This window comes from Urocitellus parryii, chromosome 4, assembly GCF_045843805.1.
Source record: "Urocitellus parryii isolate mUroPar1 chromosome 4, mUroPar1.hap1, whole genome shotgun sequence".
NCBI classification, from domain to species: domain Eukaryota; kingdom Metazoa; phylum Chordata; class Mammalia; order Rodentia; family Sciuridae; genus Urocitellus; species Urocitellus parryii.
In genome coordinates, this window is record NC_135534.1 from 7,296,223 (window position 1) to 7,317,981 (window position 21,759).

The following is a 21,759-nucleotide window of genomic DNA, read 5'->3' on the forward strand; positions in this document are numbered from 1 at the left end:
ATCCTCCTGCTTCAGCCTCCTGAGTCATAAGGATTACAGGTGTATGCCACTGTGTCCAATAGTGGTCTCCTTTTTCTGAGAACTTCTGAAAAGCCAGCCCTGATTCCTTTCATCCAAAAAGTCAGTTTTTCCATAAATCTGGGGTTGACCCAAGAAGTCCCAAGGGACCACTCCTACTCCCCAGGGTGCATTTGTGTACTCTAGAGAAAAGTGTTTTCTTGGTCCTGGCAGTCCCAGACTGGGGCCCACCATTTGGTGAGCAGAGAATGTGCTGGATTTCAGTCTCTCTTGGCTAGACAGTCTCTCTCAGTGAATAACCTATACAACCATAAGTGGTCTCCTGAGACTTTTCCATGTGTCCTCACCTCTGCTATAACAAAAGCCACCGGTTTGTGAAGCACTTCCATCTACACCATTTAACTCTTAGGAACTCTTTAAGGGGACCACCATCCTGTTTTCAAGGAAATTGAGTTCAAGAGGGAAAGGGGTTTTCTCAGGATAATCCATTGAGTGGGCAGAGCTGGGACTTGGGTCCTTTTCTTTGTCTTCTTCAGGCAGATTGTGGTCCTGGACCTAGAGGAGAAAATTTTGCCTGCCTTCATGCTTCACAACCCACAAAGCACATTTACTCACATGGTCTCATGGGACACCTTGCTCCACTCAGGCTGCTGTAGCCTCTGGAAGCCTGGCTCCTGCATCTTCTGCCTACCCAACTCTGCGCCTGGCCCTGCCTTGGTTGAGGGCCAGGGAATTTGGCAGGACACCCCTCTGGATGCTGCTCTCGTGCCGAGCAGGAGCTGACTCAGCCTCCAGCAGCCTCACTAAGTTGGAATTTGGAGCAAGGGAGCGGAGATGCCACGGGGCTGACTGGGTGGAAGTGGCTGAGTCATGAGATGCTGGCTCAACCCCCTCCCCAGCTTCCTCCCCACCCTGAGCTTCCCTAGGGCTGAGTCCCCCCAGTCCAGCCTTGGGAAGTCCCCAGAACTGACCTTGGAATTGGAGCCTGTTGCCCTGCCTATCTCAGACCATCAGTGCTTTGTTTTTGATTGAAGTGGGCCAAGGTTTGGACAGGCCATCATGGGTGCCTGTCCAAAGATGCCCAGGTGATATGGGCAGCCCTGGTTCTCCCATAACAGCACGCCACACTCATCCCTGTCTCCATGGCCCTGCATTGGCCCATTCCTCACCATCTCTTCCAAACAATGGCAACAGCCACTAGTTTGCCTCCTCTGTCTTCCCACACCTCCAGGTCTATGGACACTGCAGCAGAGCTGGCCATGCATCTTAACTGCTCAAAGTCCTTCCATGGCTCCCCAAGTCCTGTAAGAGTCCACTCTTCTGGGCTGGCATTGATCTGGCCCTCATCAGCTGCCCCAGCTTCCCTCGGACATCCCTACCTGCCCATGCTCACTCCACCAAAGCCAACTGGCACTTCCTCACCCCTGGGCCTCGAGCCTTCCTTCTACTAGAACACCTGCTTTGTAGCCCTATCACAAGACCTTGTGGTTACTTATGTAATCACCTGATTGATGTCTGTCTCCTGCTGTACCCTAAGTCACCAAGACTGTGTGCTGTACAAAGCCAGGAACAGTGTCTAAATTTCAGCCCTGAGTTCACCTCTCCATAAATTATGAGACAAATGAAGAAAGTAATTAACTTGGAACCAGCTCCCTTTGTCCCCTCCCACTGCATCTCTCCCCTTCTCATCCTTGTTCTAGAATCGTGAGCTGCATGTGGTTTTCTTGCACACATTCTGACATTCTAGCCTTTCTCACTTCTGTGCCTTTGCTAGGCATGCCGGTTCCTCACCCACTTTCCTAACTCCACATCTCAGACCTATAGACCCAGGGGTCATCCCTACAGGCCTTCTGCCACCTATCTTCACCCCAACTGTTCTAGCACATTCCTAGGTTCCCAGTATAGCCACCCACCTGTGGTATCCATCTTTTTTGTTTGTTTGTTTGTTTGTTCTAGGGATTGAACCCAGGAGTTTACCACTGAGCTACATCACCAGCCCTTTTAATTTTTCATTTTGAGACAGGGCCTCACTAAGTTACTGAAGCTGGGCTCAAACTTGTGATCCTCCTGCCACAGCCTCCGAAGTCACTGGGATTGCAGGAGTGTGCCACTTCACCCAGCTTTGTGGCTCCCATCTGCGTGTCCTGGATCCCTTGAGGACAGCAGCAGCAGTTTACCTATCCTCCAGGGTATCTTCAGTACCCAAAATAGCACCCAGCCTAGTGGAGGAGTCAATAAACATTCTTTAATAAATAAACATTCTTGAATAAATGCATAGTTAAATGAAAGTTATTTTGTGTCTTTAGGCGTCAGTTTCCTCATTCTGTTGACAAGAGCCAAGTACTGGCTAAGTGTTTACTTGGATTACCTCACACAAGCTTCATTTGGCTTGGCTATTATGGCCATTTTGCAGAAAAAAACAGGTTCAGAGAAGTTCAGTAATTGACTCAAGGACACAGTAGTGGCAGAGCCAAGATTTAAACCTGGTCATCTTGCTCCATAGCACCTGCGACACGATTGAGCCTTCATTGTATGAAAGTGATATTGGGGTGAGTGCTGCAGAAATCAATGAGATCCACTAAGGGTTTAGGATCAATTGGTAAAGCACACAGGTTGGGTCCTCAGAGACTTCTGGGAGATAGGCCAAGGCACATGGAGAGTCCCTTTGATACTGATGAAGAAACTGAGGTTCAGAGAGTGCAGCTACTAGGCAAGAAGGGTGTCCTGGGCCTACAGTGAGGGACTGCTCCCCTGTCAGTTCAAGACTCCCCAAAACCCACCCCTCAAGCTGGCAAGGGACTTGGCTCTATTGGGCCAGGTCCTGTCAATGTGGAGCAGGGAAGTGGCCAGGTTTGGGGTGGTCTGGCTAAACTTGGACAAGCCCCTGTGCTATGCTCCTTTTATAAACCCAAGGGAAGAATGACTGAGGCCAGGAAAAGAAGACCCTCCCCTCCTCCGCACTCACACATCCAGTCCTCTACCAACACTGCAAACCCCCAGGTCCTGGAGAGGAGGCACCAAAAGGGCTGCTAGTGAGGGGAGACCCTGCTCGACCCCAGGACACAGTGGGCAGAATCAGGAGGACAGGAAACAGGGCTGGAGATTTGGCAGGATTTGGGGGATTTTCCCGGTGGGGCAGCTGCACCCCACTCCTACCGACTGGGAGGGGCCCTGGCAGGGATGGGGATTGGCTCACACGGCTGATTCATCTGAGGAGGGAAACTCCCCACTTCTCTGACGTGCATCCCCAGGCAACAGGGTAAGCCTGAGGGCACCTGGCTGAGAAGCCCACCAACCCCATGGTTTTTTGGTTCCTGGCCTCCCAGGAAGACATAACAAACCCTAGACTAGACAGAGAGCCAGTCAGGCAGGGTGACAGGCCTTCAGGAGTTTTCCCAGGAAAGAAAACCAGAGACTATACAACCAGACGAGGGCTGGACAGGGCCACCTCAGGCATCCTTTAGCGCCCATTTTGTAGATGGAGAAACTGAGGCTCGGAGAGTAAGAGCAGACCTGCTCTGTGCCACTCACTTCACTCCTCACAGCCTTCCTTTCACTGATGGGAAACTGAGGACCAAAGATGTTAAGGAATTTGGCCAAGGTCAACATTAGAAATACTCTGGCAGCGGCCATCACTCCCAAGAGTGTTTTCCACAGCTTTGTAGCAAGAGGCTTTGCCCCTGGTCCCTGAGCAGCTCTAGCTCCTGGAGGCAAAGACTTCTCAGAGGCAAAGTCTGAATTGGTTTCTCTGGTCCCAGCTCTGTCCCCAGGGAACCCTGGAGGGTGGACAAGTCCTGCACCAGGCCTTGGCTCTCCCCCCTCAACTAAAGGGAGAAAGCGGGCTCCTACAGAAAAACCAGCCAAACCCTCTGAGGCCAGGAGAGGGCAGAGTCATTCCCGCCAGAATCTCTCCCCAATCCCTTCCTCCCAAGTCAGAACCTCCCTTTTCTGTCTCACCACCTGTCTCCCCCAGCACACCACACATCACACACACTCCGTGCACACACATGCTCGATGATTATCCAGCCTCTAGGCTCTGCCCACAGGGAGACTGGGCTGGTCCTGCTTCCCTCTGCCCCAGGGTCAGCGGCTGGCTGGGTATCAGAGCGGGGCTGAGGGTTGAGCTTCTCTGAGGTGTGGCCAGGAGCCCATGCAGGCGAGCTCTGCCCCATTTGGCTCCTGCTCACATGACTCACCCCCTGGGCCCCCATGACTCAGTTTACACCGGTGCCTGGAGGTCCTCCCAGCTAGGGTGGGGCCCTTTACTGACCCAGCCCAGGCCCGCCAGCCTTCCATCCCAGGATGAGCGTTTCATCCCACTTCTGGCCCAGAGCAGGAGCTGGCACCCTCAGGGGACAGCAGGCCTGGCTCCTAAGAGCCTGGGGACAGGAAGTGGGGGCAGTCCTAGGTCTGAGGGTTTAGGATGAGCCCAAGAATGGGTGACAGGCTCCAATTATCCTGGACCTGGGTCTTCATGGAGCAGGAACCACTCTAAGACACTTAAGGGGCCAGGACAAGTGGACAGGGCCATCCTGGACACTGATAGCAGAGGCAGTCACCCGTCTTTCAAGAAAAAGGTTCACATGGCACAAAACATGACAGCAAGCAAATGCTTGAAAACATTCTTGGCTCCTGTACTGTAGGAATTCCTTGCTAACCATTGTCCATGCCTCACCTCATTTATTCTCCCAACAACCTTGAAAATTATGTTCAAGAATTTCCCTCTTTTTCAAAAGAGGAAACAGGCCTGGAGAAATTAAGGGCATTGTCCAGGTTATCCAGCCAGAAAGCTTCCTCATTAACAAAAGGAGGGCTGTGAGGAGTGAAGTGAGTTAGTGCCTGGCACAGAGCAGGTCTGCTCTTACTCTCCGAGCCTCAGTTTCCCCATCTATAAAAAGGGTGATAAAGGATGCTTGAGGTGGCCCTGTCCAGCTCTCAGTCTGGTTATAGTCCCTGGTTTTTTCCTCTGGAGAAGCTGCTCCCTTAGCTCTGTTACCTGCCAGGGTATCTCATGCGATTAATCCCTTCTGCCTCTGGAGCTGTTCAGACTGGAGCAGGGTGAGGGCCCTTTGGTCACCTCGACTCTCTCCATTCAAACCTTGGGTTTGAAGGACTAGGGTATTTATGATTTGCTGATGTGCAGGAGATGCTGAGGCTCCCAGAGGGAAAGGGACCATACTGAAATCATATAAAAATTGGAGACCCAGCCAGGGCTCGGACCAAGTCTCAGACACCCCACTGCCCTGGTTGGAGTGTGGCTGGTGCAGGAAAGAGAGGCCCAGACAAGAATGGGGATCCAACAGCTGCCCCTGATGCCTGGTAGCATTTATTTATTTATTTATTTTAAAATATTATTTATTTTTTAGCGGACACAACATCTCTGTATGTAGTGCTGAGGATCGAACCTGGGCCGCACACGTGCCAGGCGAGCGCGCTACCGCTTGAGCCACATCCCCAGCCCCTGCCTGGTAGCATTTAGCCCAGCCCCTTTCCCTCTCTAGAAAACTGAGATCTTCATCTGCCTCATTACACAGTGGCCTGGGGCTCAGGGGACATCAAAGGGTTGGACACACGTGGGTCAAGCAGCATCTGGAGACTTCAGAGGAATCTGCATCCATGATGATACCCAGTCCTGGCTGCATCCCCATCCACTATTGCCTCTTCTTCCACAGTCTTGTCCTCACCATATGGCTTCCCCTGACCACCAAGAACCTGGATGGCCAGGCCACACAGACCTTCTGTGTTCAGCAAGGGGCTCTATCCCTTCCTCTCCAGACTCCAGCCACATCCCTGTTTAAACACACCTCCTTGGCCTCCTCATCCCCCAGCCCAGGTCAAGCTCCTCGGAGGGCTCTTCAAGGCGCTGGCTTAGGCCTCACCAGCCCACCCTTCCAGCTCACCACCCGACACACATTCCACTGCATGCCCTGGACCTCAGCCACTGAGGCCTCTCCTCAGCCCACCCACAGGCCTTTGTGCCCACTGTCTCCAATCCCAGGAATGTCTCCCTTGACCTCCAGTCCTCCGCTGCTAGGAAATCTTTTCCCACTCACCCCAACCCCAGTTGGAAAAAATCTTTGGGGGGAGTCCAGGAATTCCCCAAGCGTTCTCTGGCTCCTGCCCCCAGCACTGTCTCCCAGGACTGTTTTCCCTAGTGTCTGACCACTCCTTGGGCTCTCAGTGCCTTGGGGCCAGGACCAGGTCTTTATCATCCCTTCCACTCCCCCACTCCAGGTCTGGCTCCATCCAACTTTTCATTCAGTTAACTCAGGCTAATGGGTATAAGAACTGTGGTATATCTGGGCGACAGGATGCTACTCCGCCATGAAAAGGAGTCCATGGGGCCACACACAGCATGGAGGAGCCTCATAGCCATGATGATGCGAGCCAGAAGCCACACATGAGAGCACGTGCCATGTGATTTCATTGGTGTGGAATTCTAGAAGAGACAAAACTAGTTTATGGCAACGAAAATGAGTCAAGTGATTTCCTGGGGTGGGGGCACTGACTACAAGGGGCAAAAGAGAACTTTCTGAAGGGAATGAAAATGTGCTCTATCTTGATTGGAATGTGGTTACCCGGGCACATGCATCTATCAAAACACATAATCAGTGTACTAGAAAGTGTGAATTCCATTGACTATTAAAGCAATTTTAACCATGTAGAGTTTTTGTTTGTTTTGTTGATTTTGAGATGGGGTCTTCTCATGTTGTTCAGACTGGTCTTAACTCCTGGGCTCAATTAATCCTGCCTCCAAATAGTCATATACCACTGTGCCTAGTCCCCACCCTGATTTTTTTTTTTTTTTTTTTTTTTTTGGTATTGGAGATTTAGCCCAAGGGTGCTTTATCACTGAGCCATATCCCCAGCCCTTTTTATTTTATTTTATTTTTTTAATTTTTAGACAGGGTCTTGCCAAGTTGCTAAAGGCATCACTAAGTTGCTGAGGCCAGCCTTATCCTTGCAATTCTCCTACCTCAGCCTTCTGAGTCACTGGGATTACAGGCGTGCACCACCATGCCTGGCTTTTCTTTTTCTTTTTCTTTTCTTTTTTTTTTTCAAGATTCATTCCCTTTATTTTATTATTTTAAGAGGAAGATTTATACATACTGAGTGGAAGGCTTTCCAACAAAAACAAAAACATGCCAAGCACAGTGGCGCACACCTGTAATCCCAGCAGCTGGGAAGGCTGAGGCAGGAGGATCATGAGTTCAAAGCCAATCTCAGCAACTTAGCAAGGCACTTAGTAACTCAGCAAGACCCTGTCTCTAATTAAAGAGAAAAAGGGGCCGGGAATGTGGCTCAGTGGTTAAGCACCCCTGGGTTCAATCCCCAGTACCAAAACAAACAAAAACATACAAACACAAAAGCAGGGCTAGGGATATGGTTCAGTGGTAGAACTCTTGCTTAGCATGTGCAAAGCCCTGGGTTCAATCCTCACTGCTGAAAAAATAGAGAGAGGACACAAAAGCAAAGAATAAAACAGGTTGTAGAACAGGCTACCTGTGTAAAACAAAACACAAGAAAGCTCACAGTGAAGGAGAAGGTTTCTCACCACACACGCTTTTGTAGCTTTTGGATTTTGATATATGTAAATGTATTACCTAGTCAAAAGAGAAGTGTCACTAAAAATTTTAAATATAAAGAAAAACAAAAATCATGTTTTGAAATACTTTCTTCTCCGCATCTCCTTTTCATGGTCACCAACTTGAGAGATGCAGGTTATAGACACACATAGAGATAGACACATATTTCTCTCCAAAATGCAAAACCTTTAAAAACTATTCTGGGTAGAGGGAAAACAGTAATATCCTCCATAGTACCAGGGAAGTATATTGCCCAAGGGATTTAACCTAGGCTGGGCCTCAGGGAAGCCTTGCTGAAGAAATAGTGGGGAAACCCAGAGCAGGAGGATTGGAGCATGGAGCGGAGGAAAGGCAGCTCTGCAGAGGGACCAGCCTGTTCGAAGGTGAGAGGCTCAGTCCAACAGTAAGGCAAGGCAGAGCTGTGAGCAGGAACTGAAAGAAGAGCCATAGGCAGCCATAGGCATAGGTGGACAGCCATAGGAGTCCACCAGGTTTGAGAAGGCCTGAAATCTCATGTTGAGGATTCTGGATGCTTTCATTCCTTGACCTCTGGCTTTTAGCAAGTTGCTTAATTTCTCTGTTCCTTAATTTCCTAATCTGTAAAATGGGTGTCATGTGATAAGATCATGATCTATTTCACAGGATTACATAAATTACTTTGAACGTTCTTGGTTCATCAGAGCTCAGTGAGGAGGAGCCTCCAATGTTATCCTCTTTGTTCTCCCAACCACCCCCGCAATCCACATGCAACTTACAAGAGCACAGGACACAGCAAACATCCTCACTGCACCCCTTCCAGGCCTCAGGTCCTCCTGTGTGGCAATTCTAAAAATGCCACAGCTCAGAGGCACCCGAAGCAGAGGGTGAAATGGTCAGAATTTTATTTTATTTTTGCCATACTGGGAATTGAATCCAATGGCACTCTACCATTGAGCTACATCCCCAGCCTTCTTTATTTTTTATTTTAAGATAGGATCTCACTGTGAAACAGATTTAACATTCCTAGTTTCTGAGTTCAATTCCCCAGCACTCCCCGCCCCCAGCCAAAAAAAAAAAAAAAAAGTCATCTTCAGGGTATAGAAGCAGGTGTAACTCAGTGGTAGAATGTGTACTTAGCATGAATTGGATCCCAAGCAAAAAATAAAAAAAGTTGTCTCCAGATGTGGAGCAGCTGGAATTCTTACCCAATGTTGGTGAAATGTACAATGTTACAGCCCCTTTGGAAAACTATTGGAGAGAATCAATTGAAGCCAAATACACACCTTACCCAATGGCCCAACAACTCCCTCCCCAAGCATGACTCCAGGAGAAGTACTTGGAATTGAACACCAAAGGACGTATCCAGAATGCTCACAGCAACTTTATTCATGAGAGCCCCAAATTGAAGAGACCCCCAAGTCAGTGGGAATAGAGAGACTGACTATGGAATATTTGTACAGCGGAATGCTCCACCATATTGGAAAAGACTGATTTGCTGGTTCACCTGTCAATGGGACAATTCCACTGACATCTTGAGTAAAAGAAACCAGACCCGAAAGGGTGTACACAATACAGTTCCATTTATATGAAGTTTAACAATAGGCAAATCTGTTGAAGATAGAAGTCAAACTAGTGTTTACCAGGCTGTGCCAGGGATGTAGCTCTGTGGGAAATCACTTGCCTTAGCATGCATGGGTCCTGGGATCAATCCTGAGCATTGCAAAAAGGAAAAAAAAAATGCTTACCGCTGGGCAGGTGGCACATTCTGTAATCCCAACTACTCAGGAGGCTGAGACAGGAGGCCTTGCAAGTTTGAGGCCAACCTCAGCAACTTAGAAAGGCCTTCAGTAATTTAGCAAGATCCTGTCTCAAAATGAAAAATTAAAAATGACTAGGGATGTAGCTCGGCAGTAAAGCCCCCCAGGTTCAATTCCCAGTATCATAAACAAAAAATAAATAAATAAATGTGTATATAAAATAAATTATTTATACATATTATTTATTTATATGTTACTATAGGTGGTCAGTGGTGACCCTGAGAGGAGCCTTCTCTGTTGCTGGAAACGCCCTCTGTCTTTGGGTGGTTGCTACATGGGTTTATATATATGTAAAGTCACTGAGCTTCCTGAGTACACTGGGCATGTGTGCTTTACTGTATGCATGTTATACTTTAATCCATGCCTTGATTTAAAATTTTTTTTTAGTTATACTCATGTATACACAATATTTTTATTTTTATGTGGTGCTGAGGATTGAAACCAGCGCCTCACACATGCAAGACCATCGCTCTGCCACTGAGCCACAACCCCAGCCCTCAACACCTTGATTTTAAGAGATAAAACATGGGGCTGGGGCTGTAACTCAGTGGTGGAGCACCTTCTCTGCACATGTGAGGCACTGGGTTCGATCCTCAGCTCCACATAAAAAAAAAAGAAATAAAAAATAAAAATAAACATTAAAAAAATAGATAAAACATAGGGATAAATCTTTTTTTTTTTTTAAATATTTATTTTTTAGTTTTCGGCGGACACAACATCTTTGTTGGTATGTGGTGCTGAGGATCGAACCCGGGCTGCACGCATGCCAGGAGAGCGCGCTACCGCTTGAGCCACATCCCCAGCCCCATGGGATAAATCTTCATTATTTTGGACTTGGTAATCAATCATTAGATTTTTCTACTGGAAGCACAAACAACAAAGGGGAAAGTAGATAAATTTGGCTTCACAAAAAATTTTAAACATTGGGGCTGGAGATATAGCTCAGTGGAGCACTTGTCTAGCAGGCCCAAGGCCCTGGGTTCGATCCCAGGCACCAAAAAAAAAAAAAAAAAAAAAGAAAGAAATTAAAAAAAGTTAAACTTTGGCCACATGCAGGTGGTACACACCTGTAATACCAGTGACTTGAGAGGTTGAGGTAGGAGTATTCCAAGTTCAAGGCCAACCTCAGCAATTTAACAAGGCCCTAAACAATTTAGCTAGACCCTGTCTCAAAAAGGGCTGGAGATGCGGCTCATTGATGGAGTGTCCCTGGGTTCAGTTCCTAGCACCAAAAAAAAAAAAAAAAAAAAAAAAAAATTACAAATGGGCAAAAAACTTGAGTAAACATCTGTCCAAAAATATACTGTATACGGGAGACCATGTAACACATGAAGGGCTGGGGTTGTGGCTCAGCGGTAGAGCACTCACCTAGCATGTGCGCACCCTGGGTTTGATCCTCAGCACCACATAGAAAATAAATAAAGGTATTGTGTCCATCTACAACTAACAAATATTTTTTTTTTAAAAAAAAAGAAACACATGAAAAGATGGTAACTGCTAATTCTAGCTTCTCAGGAGGCTGAGCAGGGAGGATTTTGAGTTCAAGGCCAGCCTGAGTAACATAGTGAGATCTCATTCCCCAAATTAAAGTAAAGATATTCACTGATCATTAAGGGAATGTAAATCAAAACACAATGAGCAAAAAAAAAAAAAAACATAATAAGTTGGGTGCGGTTATGCACTTCTGTAATCACAGTGGCTCAGGAGACTGAGACAGGAGAATCAAGAGTTCAAAGCCAGCCTCCGCAACTTCAAGGCATTAAGCAACTCAGTGAGACCCTGTCTCTGAATAAAATACAAAATAGGGCTAGGGATATGGCTCAGTGTGCAAGTGCCCTGAGTTCAATCCCCAGTACAAAAAAAAACCCAAAAACTTCACAGCTCTAGAATGTTTTTAATTTTCTTAGATGTCTTTAATTTAAAAAACTAGGAACCAATAAGGATAGGCAAATATTTGGAGAAATCATAACTCTCAAACACTGATGGTGGAAAAGTAAAATGGTACAGCTACCTTGGGAAATAGTCTGGCAGCTTCTCAGACTGTTAGCTTATGACCCAGCAACTTAGGTAAATACTTAAGAAAAGTGAAAATGTATGTCCACACAAAAACTTGTATACTAAGGTCCATGGCAGAATTGCTCATGCTAGCCAAAAAGTGGAAATAAGCCAATGTCCATCAACTTACAAATATATAAACTATGGTATATTCATACCAGTGAACATGTGTATGTGTGGGTGTGTGGGTGTGTATGTGTATCACACACACACCAGGAATTGAACAGGTGTGCTTAGCCACTGAGCCACATCCCCAGCCCTTTTTTCATATTTCATTTAGAGACATGGTCTTGCTGAATTGCTTAGGGCCTCACTAAGTTGCTGAGACCGGCTTTGAACTAGCGATCCTCCTACCTCAGCCTCCCAAACCGCTGGGATTACAGATGTGTGCCACCACGCCTGGCAAAGAATATTATTCATCTATAAAAAGGAACAAAGTATTGACCCATGCTACAACATGAATGAACCTTGAAAACATTACACTAAGTGAAAAAAAGCCAAAAATGATAGGTCATATATTGTTATGATTCCATTTACAGAAATGTCCAGAATAGGCAAAGCCATAGACACAGAAAATAGATTAAAGGTTACCAGAGGGTGGAGGAGGGGAGAAATTGGGAGTGATTACTTAATGGGAATGGGGTGTTTTTCTGGAGTGATAAAGTTTTGAAACCAGAGAGGTGCTTGCACAATATGGTGAACGCACTAAATGCCACGAAGTGTACCCTTTAAAATGGTTAATTGTATGTTACAAGAATTTCATCTCAATTAAAAAGTACACTTCAATTTAAAAAGAGAATGGAAACTGAAAAACATAAACATCACCTCCAACGCGCCCTTGACCCTGAGAACCTACAAGATGCCTGGCACACACCTCTATTATTTCTTTGGCCTCACTGCAGCCCTGGGAGCAGGGGATTCTCTGGGCTCAGAGAGGAGAAGAGATGGAGCCAGGATCAAGGGGCAGCTGCAGGGTCTTTCAACTCCCCGTGTCCCAGACTCACAGCAACCTCGAGGCCCCCTGGGCTTCTCTTCTGGCTCCCTGGGTAAGAGTTGGTGAGGTCAGGCACCAGGAACGCCTGTGTGGCCACAAAGCAGGAGTTAATGACTGAGGAGCTTGGAATGTGCTGCCTCTGAAAGGGCCTCCTTGTGGCTCCACTGACGGTTAGAGCAGGAAGGGACTTTCAAAGTCATGTAATCACACACACACACACACACACACACACACACACACAATTTGAGACAAGAGCCCTGCTCAGCCAGCCATCCCAGACTACTTGGGGAGGGGCCAGGGTGATATTCCTGTGGCAGGTGGGTAGGTACTGTCAAGGCTGACCCTCTATGACAAGCCTCACATGTGTCAGTGACTGGCTGCCTGTGTCACCCCTGACCTGTTCAGCTTGGGCTCAGCCAAGGAGTCCAGATATCCATATGAGCATGTAGGTGTATATGTGTGGAAACACACATGTGATCAGAGTCCCAAAGGCTGCTCCTGCTGGGGTTTTTTATTCATATATGAATTTATTTTCATAATTATTTGTCAAACTCTTACTATAAACTGTCCTAAGCATTTGACACTATTTTGTTTTTATCCCATGTCTTCATTTTATTTATTTATTTATTGGAGGGGGTGTGCCAGGGACTGAACTCAGGAACACTCGACCACTGAGCCACATCCCCAGCCCTATTTTGTATTCTATTTAGAGACAGGGTCTCACTGAGCTGCTTAGTGCCTCACTTTTGCTGAGGCTGGCTTTGAACTCGAGATCCTCCTGCCTCAGGCCTCCAAGCTGCTGGGATTTCAGGTGTGCGCCACCGTGCCTGGCTCATGTCTTCATTTTACCGATGGGGAAACAGAGGCTCAGAAAGATTGAGTGCTTCATGTAGGTCATACAACCTAGCAGCCTACCCAGATTTCAAACCCAGAACCCCGAGTTCCAGAGTTGTCTGACTTCAGCATTCATGTTCTTCCCATGGGTCCCATTATCTCAAAAACACTATCTCTGTCTGTGTGCCTCTCTGTGTCATTCACACACACAAACACACACACTGTATTTCTCATTCTGGTAAACTGCTGTGTTTTCTTTTTAGAGGAAGACAAGCATTGAGTAGAACCAGGGCAAGGGAGGGGTACTAGGCTGGTAAGCACCTTCTGAGTTCACAGCACTTTACAGCTTACAAAGCACTTTCACATTTGTGATCTCATTTGATCCTACAGCAGCCCTATGAGGTCAGCAGGGAGGCCCAGATGGGACTGGGGCTCAGGGAAGGTAACCTGCCCAGGGTCACACAAACAGAAAATGGTAACCTTGAGACTAGAACCTCAGGGCCAAACTGTCCTCCTGTCTTTAAGTCTTGAGGGCACCCACAGACCCCTGGCCGCTGCTTCCCAGAAAGGCAGCCTGGGACCACCACCACCATTGCTCCCTATGGTCCCAGGCAAGACTGGAGCTGTCAACAGGAAGTATCAGTGGAAAGCAGGAAAGTTCAACTCTCTTTTTGTAGTTGTGTGACCAGGGCAGCTCCTTACTCTTTCTGGGTCTCGATTTCTTTATCTATAAAATGGGAGGAAATAGGGAGGGAGGTTAGGTTGGCCCTTTCAACACTGACATTCTGCACACGTGGAAAGCTGTCCCTGAAGCTTTGAGGGCTTTGAAAACTTGCCTGAGCCTAGGCCTGGAGCTCCCACAGCCCTGAGTTGTCCACCTTACTTAGTGAACAACTCTCAGCCTCAGTTTTCCATCTGAAAAATGGGGATAATGATGGTACCTACCTCCCAAGGATATTTGGCCAGGGCCTCTCATTCGTGCAGACTTTTGACATGCTCCAAGACTGGCTACACACAATTCCAGAATACCATTGGCAGTCAAGAAGTTGGCATTTAGGGCCGAGGTTGTGGCTCAGTGGTAAAGCACTCACTTTGCTCGAACATGCAAAGCCCCGGGTTCGATTCTCAGCACCACATAAAAATAAATAGAAAAACTAAAGGTATTGTGCCCAACTAAACTAAAAAACAAATATATTTAAAAAAATAAAATAAAAAGAAGTTGGCGTTCAGCAGACCTCAGGACTCCTGTGTCCTACTGCAGGTTCCCACTGCCTGTAGGAGCGCTGAATTAAAAAAACGATGGTTGCTCCTGAAATGAGCCTGAGTAACACAATTGTATTTCGTTGTATTTGTGAGCAGATCAGAGCATCACCTTGTTTATTGTAACCCTGGTTTTTCATTTATTCATTTTACAGTAGCTGGAGCCTTAAAACAATGCCAGTGGAGGGGCCTCAAGGTGAAACCCTGCGTGGCGATAGGGATGGTTCCTGGCATAGAAATAAACATCTAGTAAATAATCATTATCATCCATCACATTAGTAATTCACTTTACAGTTTCCAGGCAGTTTCACCTTCTCCGTCCTATTTTATGAAAGCAGAAACCGAGGCCAGCCCAGGCCGGAGCGGACTGGGGGCGCGGGCCGCGGCGCCAGCAGCCGGCTCTGGATCGGTGCTCTGGGCGGGACCCGGCGGGGCGCCAAGCTCCGGGCAGGTGCGTAAATCCGCGGGGGAATCCTCCGCTCCACCTGGGCGCGGCGAGGAAATTGCACCATGTATGGGCAGCTACGTCAGAGGGGGCGGGCCCGCCGCGGTGGCTGGGGGACGCCAAAGGCAGCCCCTTTTCCGAAGGAAAGTCGGCTGTTGACTGTAGGATGGGTGGAAAAGTTCGGTGCCGACCAGCGAAAGGCGGCGCGTCTGGAGAGGTGGGGCCCCGAGGTGACCTGCGCCGCCTCGAAACGCCCCCACCCCCCGCGGTCGAAGTGGTTCCGCCCGAGAACTTTTCATTCATAAAAAGAAAAGACTCTGCGAGGCGCGAGTGAGTCAGAACCCCTGCCGCCGACGCGGACCCCACAGAGCAGCCAGCCCAGGGCATGTACCGAGACTTCGGGGAACCCGGACCGAGCTCCGGGGCCGGCAGCGCGTACGGCGGTCCCGCGCAGCCCCCCGCCGCGGCGCAGGCAGCAGCTCAGCAGGTGAGAGGCGCCGGAACCCGCGGTCCCAGGGTGGACAACGCTTGGGACGCCGGATCGGTTCCGGTACATCCCGGGCTAAGGCCGGGACCAGGAATAGGGACGGGGTTCGGGGGCCAGAGACGAGGATCCTGCCCATTCTCTGCCTTCCAGGGGCCAATTTCCCCCAATACCCAGGGAAACGCGCGCTACGTGCGCGAAGGAGATCTGCGAACGCCCCCTTCGTTCGCCTGCCCCCTGCCCACTCGCTGCCTGTCCCTATCCCTCAGTCTTCGTTACCGTCTTTCTTTCCTCCTGTTCACCGCTATTTTTTTTTTTTTTTCCCACCTGCCTCAGCCTGCCCAACACAGGGTCAACTGAGCTCTCCATCTCAGGCTGAATTCCTGGGATCCCGGGGCTGGGCTGTGGGGATGTCCCGTCCCAGGAGGGAGACGGGGTCCATGAGAACCAGCCTGGACAGAGTGGGAATCCTTGACAGTCTGTCTAGGACCGTCCGTGTGCCTGTCCATTTGTCCGTCCTTCTCTACCGCGTTGACAAATCACTATCCCTTTCTCTGCGTAGTGGACCCCGTGGGCCTGACAGTGGAATATAATGGGTTCTGGGAGAGTGGCTTTCCACCTCTACGCCGGACCCGGCAAATAGCGCGAGGTGCTGGGACGTACACCGGGTCATGCAACTGGCAACTCCCGCGTCCCCGACTCTTGGCACCGACGGCGCCCACTGCCCACTGGAGAGACCCGGGAGGCTGCAGGTGCCCATTTCCTGTCGAGGGGCTATGAGCACGTGTCGCCAAGGGGAGGGAAGAGCTGCGTTCGTTCCGCCGACTCACGGCGGGCGGCCGAGTCACGGCATCTGAGTCACCCCGGGCGCCCCTCCCTTCCTGGCCCCTAGCGGCCCGGGCCTGGACAACCTCAGGAGCAGGAGATGCCGCTGGCGGTTCCTTGATCCCGGAACTAGGGTCACTGGCCCGCTGGGTCCGCACCTCTGAGCCAATGCCACCGTGGTCGGGACTTGCCTGGGCTTGTGGAGCGCTTCCTAGACAGCTGGGCGCCCACACCCAGGACCCAGCCACAGGGCTGGAACCCAGTTTTCTTCACAGAGCATTGAATCCCCATCCCAACCCACTCCTCAGATTTCAGGCTGAAAGGGAATGGTCACAGGCAACAGCGGGGTCGCTAATATGGGCGCCTCCTGTGGTGGTGCTCTCCACCGCATTTACCGTATTTCATAGATTCTAAAACCCCATAGTTAAACAACAACAACATTATTTTGTGCCACTAAATTTTTAAAACTTCCAATTGTGATTTCAGAGCTATTAAAGCTCTGCTGCTTCACATCAATAAAATGCTCTAATCTTTACCTATAATATTTAAAATGAGGAAACTGAGACACATTGAAATCAAATAACTTGCCCAGAATCACAGTCAGTAAATGGCTGTAGAATTGGGACCAGATGAATCCAGAACAGTGGCTATTGCCCATCACAGCCTCTCAGCATTGGACACCTGCCATCTGCCACTTACTAGACTCTGTGACATACATTCCTATAGCCACACTGGGAGCTAGGACTGTAATTCTCCTCTTTGTTCCAGTGGGTGCAGAAGTAGGTAAGAGCCCAGCCACTTGGGCTCAGATCCCGTTTCCTACTTAGTGGCTGTGTAGTTGTGGACAACTGTTCTCCTGTCTGAAAATGAAGATACTATTGTGCCAATTCTATGAGTCACTAGAACAATGCTGAGCAGTTCACGCTTGAAAATTAACTCTGATGGGGAAACAAAGGCATGGAGAGGCTGTGTGACTGCCCAAAGACACACAGCTCATGAACAAGATTTGCCACCAAGTCAGTTTCTCTGATTGCCAAACTGTGATAGTTCTAGTTTCCCAGAACCGGTATGTGCATTGACAGTGGACAGGCCCTCGATACACATAGACCTCATCCCTGAACCTGTGTTTCTTATCCCTCAGAAGTTCCACCTCGTGCCAAGCATCAATGCTCTGAGTGGCAGCCAGGAATTGCAGTGGATGGTACAGCCTCATTTCCTGGGACCCAGCAGCTACCCCAGGCCTCTGACCTACCCTCAATACAGCCCCCCACAACCCCGGCCAGGAGTCATTCGGACCCTTGGGCCACCTGCAGGGGTGCGTCGCAGGCCCTGTGAACAGGTAAGAAGCCAAGGTGTTGTGCTGGTTCTGATTGCCCACAGGAGTGATAGGGTACAGGGGACAAGCTCTTTCTAGAAAGGAGAACTCAGGTTTAGAAGAGGGAAGGCAGTGTCACTGGTGACTTCTGCCCAAGTCAGAGAGTGATAGGAGTCCAGGGGGAGGCTCAGATAGTAAAGAGATCACTTCTGGATCAGGGGATGCTCCCCATGGAGGGCAGCATGCTAGCATGAAAGGAGGGTAAGATTTGCATAGGCAGAAGCCATGCAGGAGCAAGAATGGAGGAGAAAGAGTATAAGGCTTGCCTGTGGAAAGATGGGAGGGTCTCTTCCCTGATGATATACATGAAGAGGTAGGCTAATGCAGTCTATATAGTGGGGCAGGGGGAATGGGAACAAGAAGGTTTGCTACTTTCCAGGTCTCAAGGTTTCCTATCTCATTTAATCCTCACAAAAACCCTTTGGGGGGGGTTACTTTGGTTTTATAATTTTCCAGACAAGAAAATGAAGGCACAGTGAGGTATTCACTTGCCCAAGATCATACAAGTAGTGAGTGATGAGACAGGACTGGCTTTAGCCCCAGGTCTACACAACTCTAGAGTCAGATCTGACCACTGACCCACACTGTGTCACTGGGAGCTGACAAAAGACTCCAGGAAGAGGGAACTAAGAGTTCTGGCTTCCCCAAAATAAATGAATGAGACATAAAGGGTCTTTAAGGAGGCAAATGCTCTTTTTTTCTTCCTGGGCATATGAAACAATAGTGAGGTGAGGTTTCCACATTTAAAAGTCTCCTCTGAACACTGGGTAGAGGATAGGGAGGGAGGGTGGAACCCTGGAAGATATGTGATTTGCCACGGGTGCATGTGACCACACCTTTGTAACCAACTAGGGAAGGGAACTGGAGCATGAGCCACAGAGACAGGCAAAGGTAACCACTCCTGTGCTTCCTTCTTTTGTCCCTGTCCTGAGTGTGACCCTTTGATCCTGGGTACTACTGGGTTGGGGCTGAGCTATGAGTGGGGTCTTCCTGAGGGAGGGGGCCTACATTAGTTGGCTTCTCATTCATTGCAAGTAGTGAGGAAATAGATAATAATTCCTGTTCCAGAACATAAACATATTATTCATCTTCTCTGGGCTTCAGTTCCTTACAAGGGAAATTGGATACGAATATATGTAGGGGACAGGCATAGGGACCCACACCTGTAATCTCAGCAACTAGGGAGGCTGAGACAGGAGGATCTCATATTCAAGGCCAGCATGAACGACTTAGTGAGACCCTGTCTCAGAATAAAAAATAAAAAGGGCTGAGAATGTAGCTCAGTGGTAAAAAGTGCCCCTGGGGGCTGGGCGCAGTGGTGCAGGCCTGTAATCCCAGCAGCTTGGGAGGCTGAGGCAGGCAGAACTTGAGTTCAAAGCCTCCCTCGTTGGGGAGGTGCTAGGCAACTCAACAAGACCCTGTCTCTAAATAACATATAAAAAAGTGCTGGGGATATGGCTCAGTGGTTAAGTGCCTCTGGGTTCAATCCCAGGTACTTAAAAAAAAAAAAAAAAAAAAAAAAAAAAAAAAAAAAAACCACCAACAAAACATCCCTGAGTTCAATCTCTAGTATAAAATGCATACATATCTACATATACACACACATATGCATGCATGCTGGAGGATGTCGCTCAGTGGTACAGCACTTGCCTACCATGCACTAGGCCTGGGTTCAGTCCCTAGATCCCCCCCACCGCAAAAAAAAACAAAACAAAACAAAACAAAACAACAAAAAAAAAACAAGCAAAGCCTACAAACCTAAATAAAGTGTTTAGATGGTATACAGGAAGGCTCCCAATAAAGAGCCTTCAGCAGGGGCTGGAGCTATAGCTCAGTGGTAGAGTGCTTACCTAGCACATGTGAGGCCCTGGGTTTGATCCTCAGCCCCACATACAAATGAATAAATAGAATAGAGATACTAAAAAAAAAAAAGAAAAAGCCTTCAGCAGCACTCATGAGCCCCACTAAGGCGTCACTGTTCCTGCAGGAAGAGATTTGTCCTACCAGAGATCCAAAAGGACAAGGGTCCTGGGAACAGGGATAACCCTGACCTAGGGGCTCAGAAGATAAAAGTTCACTTCTAGCTGGGCTTCATGGAGGCGAGGGCTTCTGAGTTTGGTCCTGGGAGATGAGAAGGGTTAAGTGTTGTGGGAGGCGAGGGCATTTCGGTAGAGAAGTAGGCACTGAAGCTAGGGGTGAGGAGGATTTGCGCCTGAGTACGGAGAACCAGCCCGAGGGTGGTGGTCACTAAATCACAGGTTGAGGGTTGTGACCCCGCGCTGCGGTGCCCTCCGCAGAGGGCGAGTTCCAGGCGGCCGGTGGCGCGCACCGCCTCACTGACGCCCCCATCCCCTCCCTTTAGATCAGCCCCGAGGAGGAAGAGCGGCGGCGAGTGAGGCGTGAGCGGAACAAGCTGGCCGCGGCCAAGTGCAGGAATCGCAGGAAGGAACTGACTGACTTCCTGCAGGCGGTGAGCACTGGTCGATTTAGGGACCCTGATCCCAGGAGTCCGCGGGACCCCAGTACATTAGCCCCCATGCCCCATCCTAGCTCCTTGTCCTGCGAAAAGGACGAGGACAAGGTAATTAAAAATTAGTTGCAGCACGCTTCTCAACAGAGACCAAATGAAGCCAGCTGACAATTTCCTAAGAAGCCCTGGGCCTGATGGGAGTCATGCCCGTGCCCATTTTCTCCCAGGGGCTTATGGGAGTTGCAGTCCAGATTTGCAGGGAACTTCCAAACCCCTACTTCCCCCCAACCTCCCTCCAGGGAAGGCTTTGAGGGTCTTCAGTCCTCATCTTCTCCTCTTCTCCTAACCCTCTATAGGAGACTGACAAACTGGAGGATGAGAAATCTGGACTGCAGAGAGAGATTGAAGAGCTACAGAAGCAGAAGGAGCGTCTGGAGCTGGTGCTGGAAGCTCACCGCCCCATCTGCAAAATCCCAGAGGGAGACAAGGAGAGGGACACAGGCTGTACCAGCAGTACAGGGGGCACCAGCAGCTCACCAGCCCCCTGCCGCCCTGTACCTTGCATCTCCCTTTCCCCAGGGCCTGTACTTGAACCTGAGGCCTTGCACACCCCCACACTCATGACTACACCCTCTCTGACCCCTTTTACCCCCAGTCTGGTCTTCACCTATCCCAGCACCCCTGAGCCCTGTGCCTCAGCTCATCGAAAGAGTAGCAGCAGCAGTGGAGACCCATCTTCTGACCCCCTGGGTTCTCCCACCCTCCTCGCTTTGTGAAGCACCCAGCACCATCCCCTGCAGGTGCTATCCTAGTCAACATCTCCTTTTCCCCCCATTAGTCCAGCTGGCCTGGACCATATCCCATGCCCAATACCAGCAGGTTCTTCTCCATCCTTCCAGATGAGACTGAGCATATTTTGCTTTGCAGTAGAGCCAGCCTGGGGCCACCAAAGCTGCCCACTGTTTCTCTAGAGCTGGCCTCTCCATCACAAGTTGCACTAAATCAGAAACAAAATATTTCCCATTTATGACAGAGAAATTCTGGCAGCTCCTAACCCCTTCTAGACCACACCTACTATACTCCATTATCCTGTAACCCAGCCAACCCTACCCCCTAACAGAAGGTGCTGTTTTACCAGCCTAGAACACTAATTCACCCAGCCCACTGCCAGCAGCTCCAGGTGATTGGACCAGAGCATTCTGCCAGCCCCTCCTGAATGGCACAGCTCAGGAGGTGTCAGAGGCTTCTGTGATGAGCTGACTTGCAGCCCCCAGCTCTGAGAAGCCCTTAGCTCCAGGAAATCCAAGCCTCCCAGAGAGGGCAGCTGCTATTTATTTTCCTAAAGAGAGTATTTTTATACAAACCTGCCAAAATGGAATAAAAGGCTTGAAGCTTTGGCCTGGATGCCTGGTTGGATCCAGATGCTTTTAAAGAGACAATTTGGGGTAAGAAGTTCTAGGTTCTGATCTCAGCTCCTGACTCACTGCAGTGACTTTGGTCATATTCTTGGCCCTCAACTGTCTTATCTGATAAATAGGGTTATGTATGCTCTGCCTCATCTCCAGGACCAAGAGGTGAGAATGACGTGGGGTGCAAGCTAAGATCCTAATTTCTCCC

The 21,759-nt window shown here is 49.1% G+C and overlaps 1 protein-coding gene across 5 annotated transcripts; it reads left to right on the forward strand.

The window, feature by feature from the left end:
- The first annotated feature begins 15,373 nt into the window (after positions 1 to 15,373).
- Positions 15,374 to 20,918, forward strand: Fosl1 (FOS like 1, AP-1 transcription factor subunit). 5 transcript variants are annotated; one of them, XM_026396616.2, is made up of 4 exons: positions 15,374 to 15,475; positions 17,442 to 17,636; positions 20,035 to 20,142; positions 20,499 to 20,918. In XM_026396616.2, the coding sequence occupies exons 1-4, from the start codon at positions 15,374 to 15,376 to the stop codon at positions 20,916 to 20,918; spliced, it is 825 nt and encodes a 274-aa protein (XP_026252401.1). The 5 variants fall into 5 exon arrangements, with proteins under 5 accessions (XP_026252401.1, XP_026252402.1, XP_026252403.1 ...); XM_026396617.2 differs by lacking the exon at positions 20,035 to 20,142; XM_026396618.2 differs by lacking the exon at positions 17,442 to 17,636.
- The last annotated feature ends 841 nt before the right edge of the window (positions 20,919 to 21,759 follow it).

Coding starts and splice junctions, on each gene's coding strand:
- Fosl1 (XM_026396616.2), top strand. CDS start 15,374: ATGTACCGAGACTTCGGGGAACCCGGACCGAGCTCCGGGGCCGGCAGC. Junction 17,637..20,034: donor GTCGCAGGCCCTGTGAACAG/GTAAGAAGCCAA, acceptor CCCTCCCTTTAG/ATCAGCCCCGAGGAGGAAGA. Junction 20,143..20,498: donor TGACTGACTTCCTGCAGGCG/GTGAGCACTGGT, acceptor AACCCTCTATAG/GAGACTGACAAACTGGAGGA.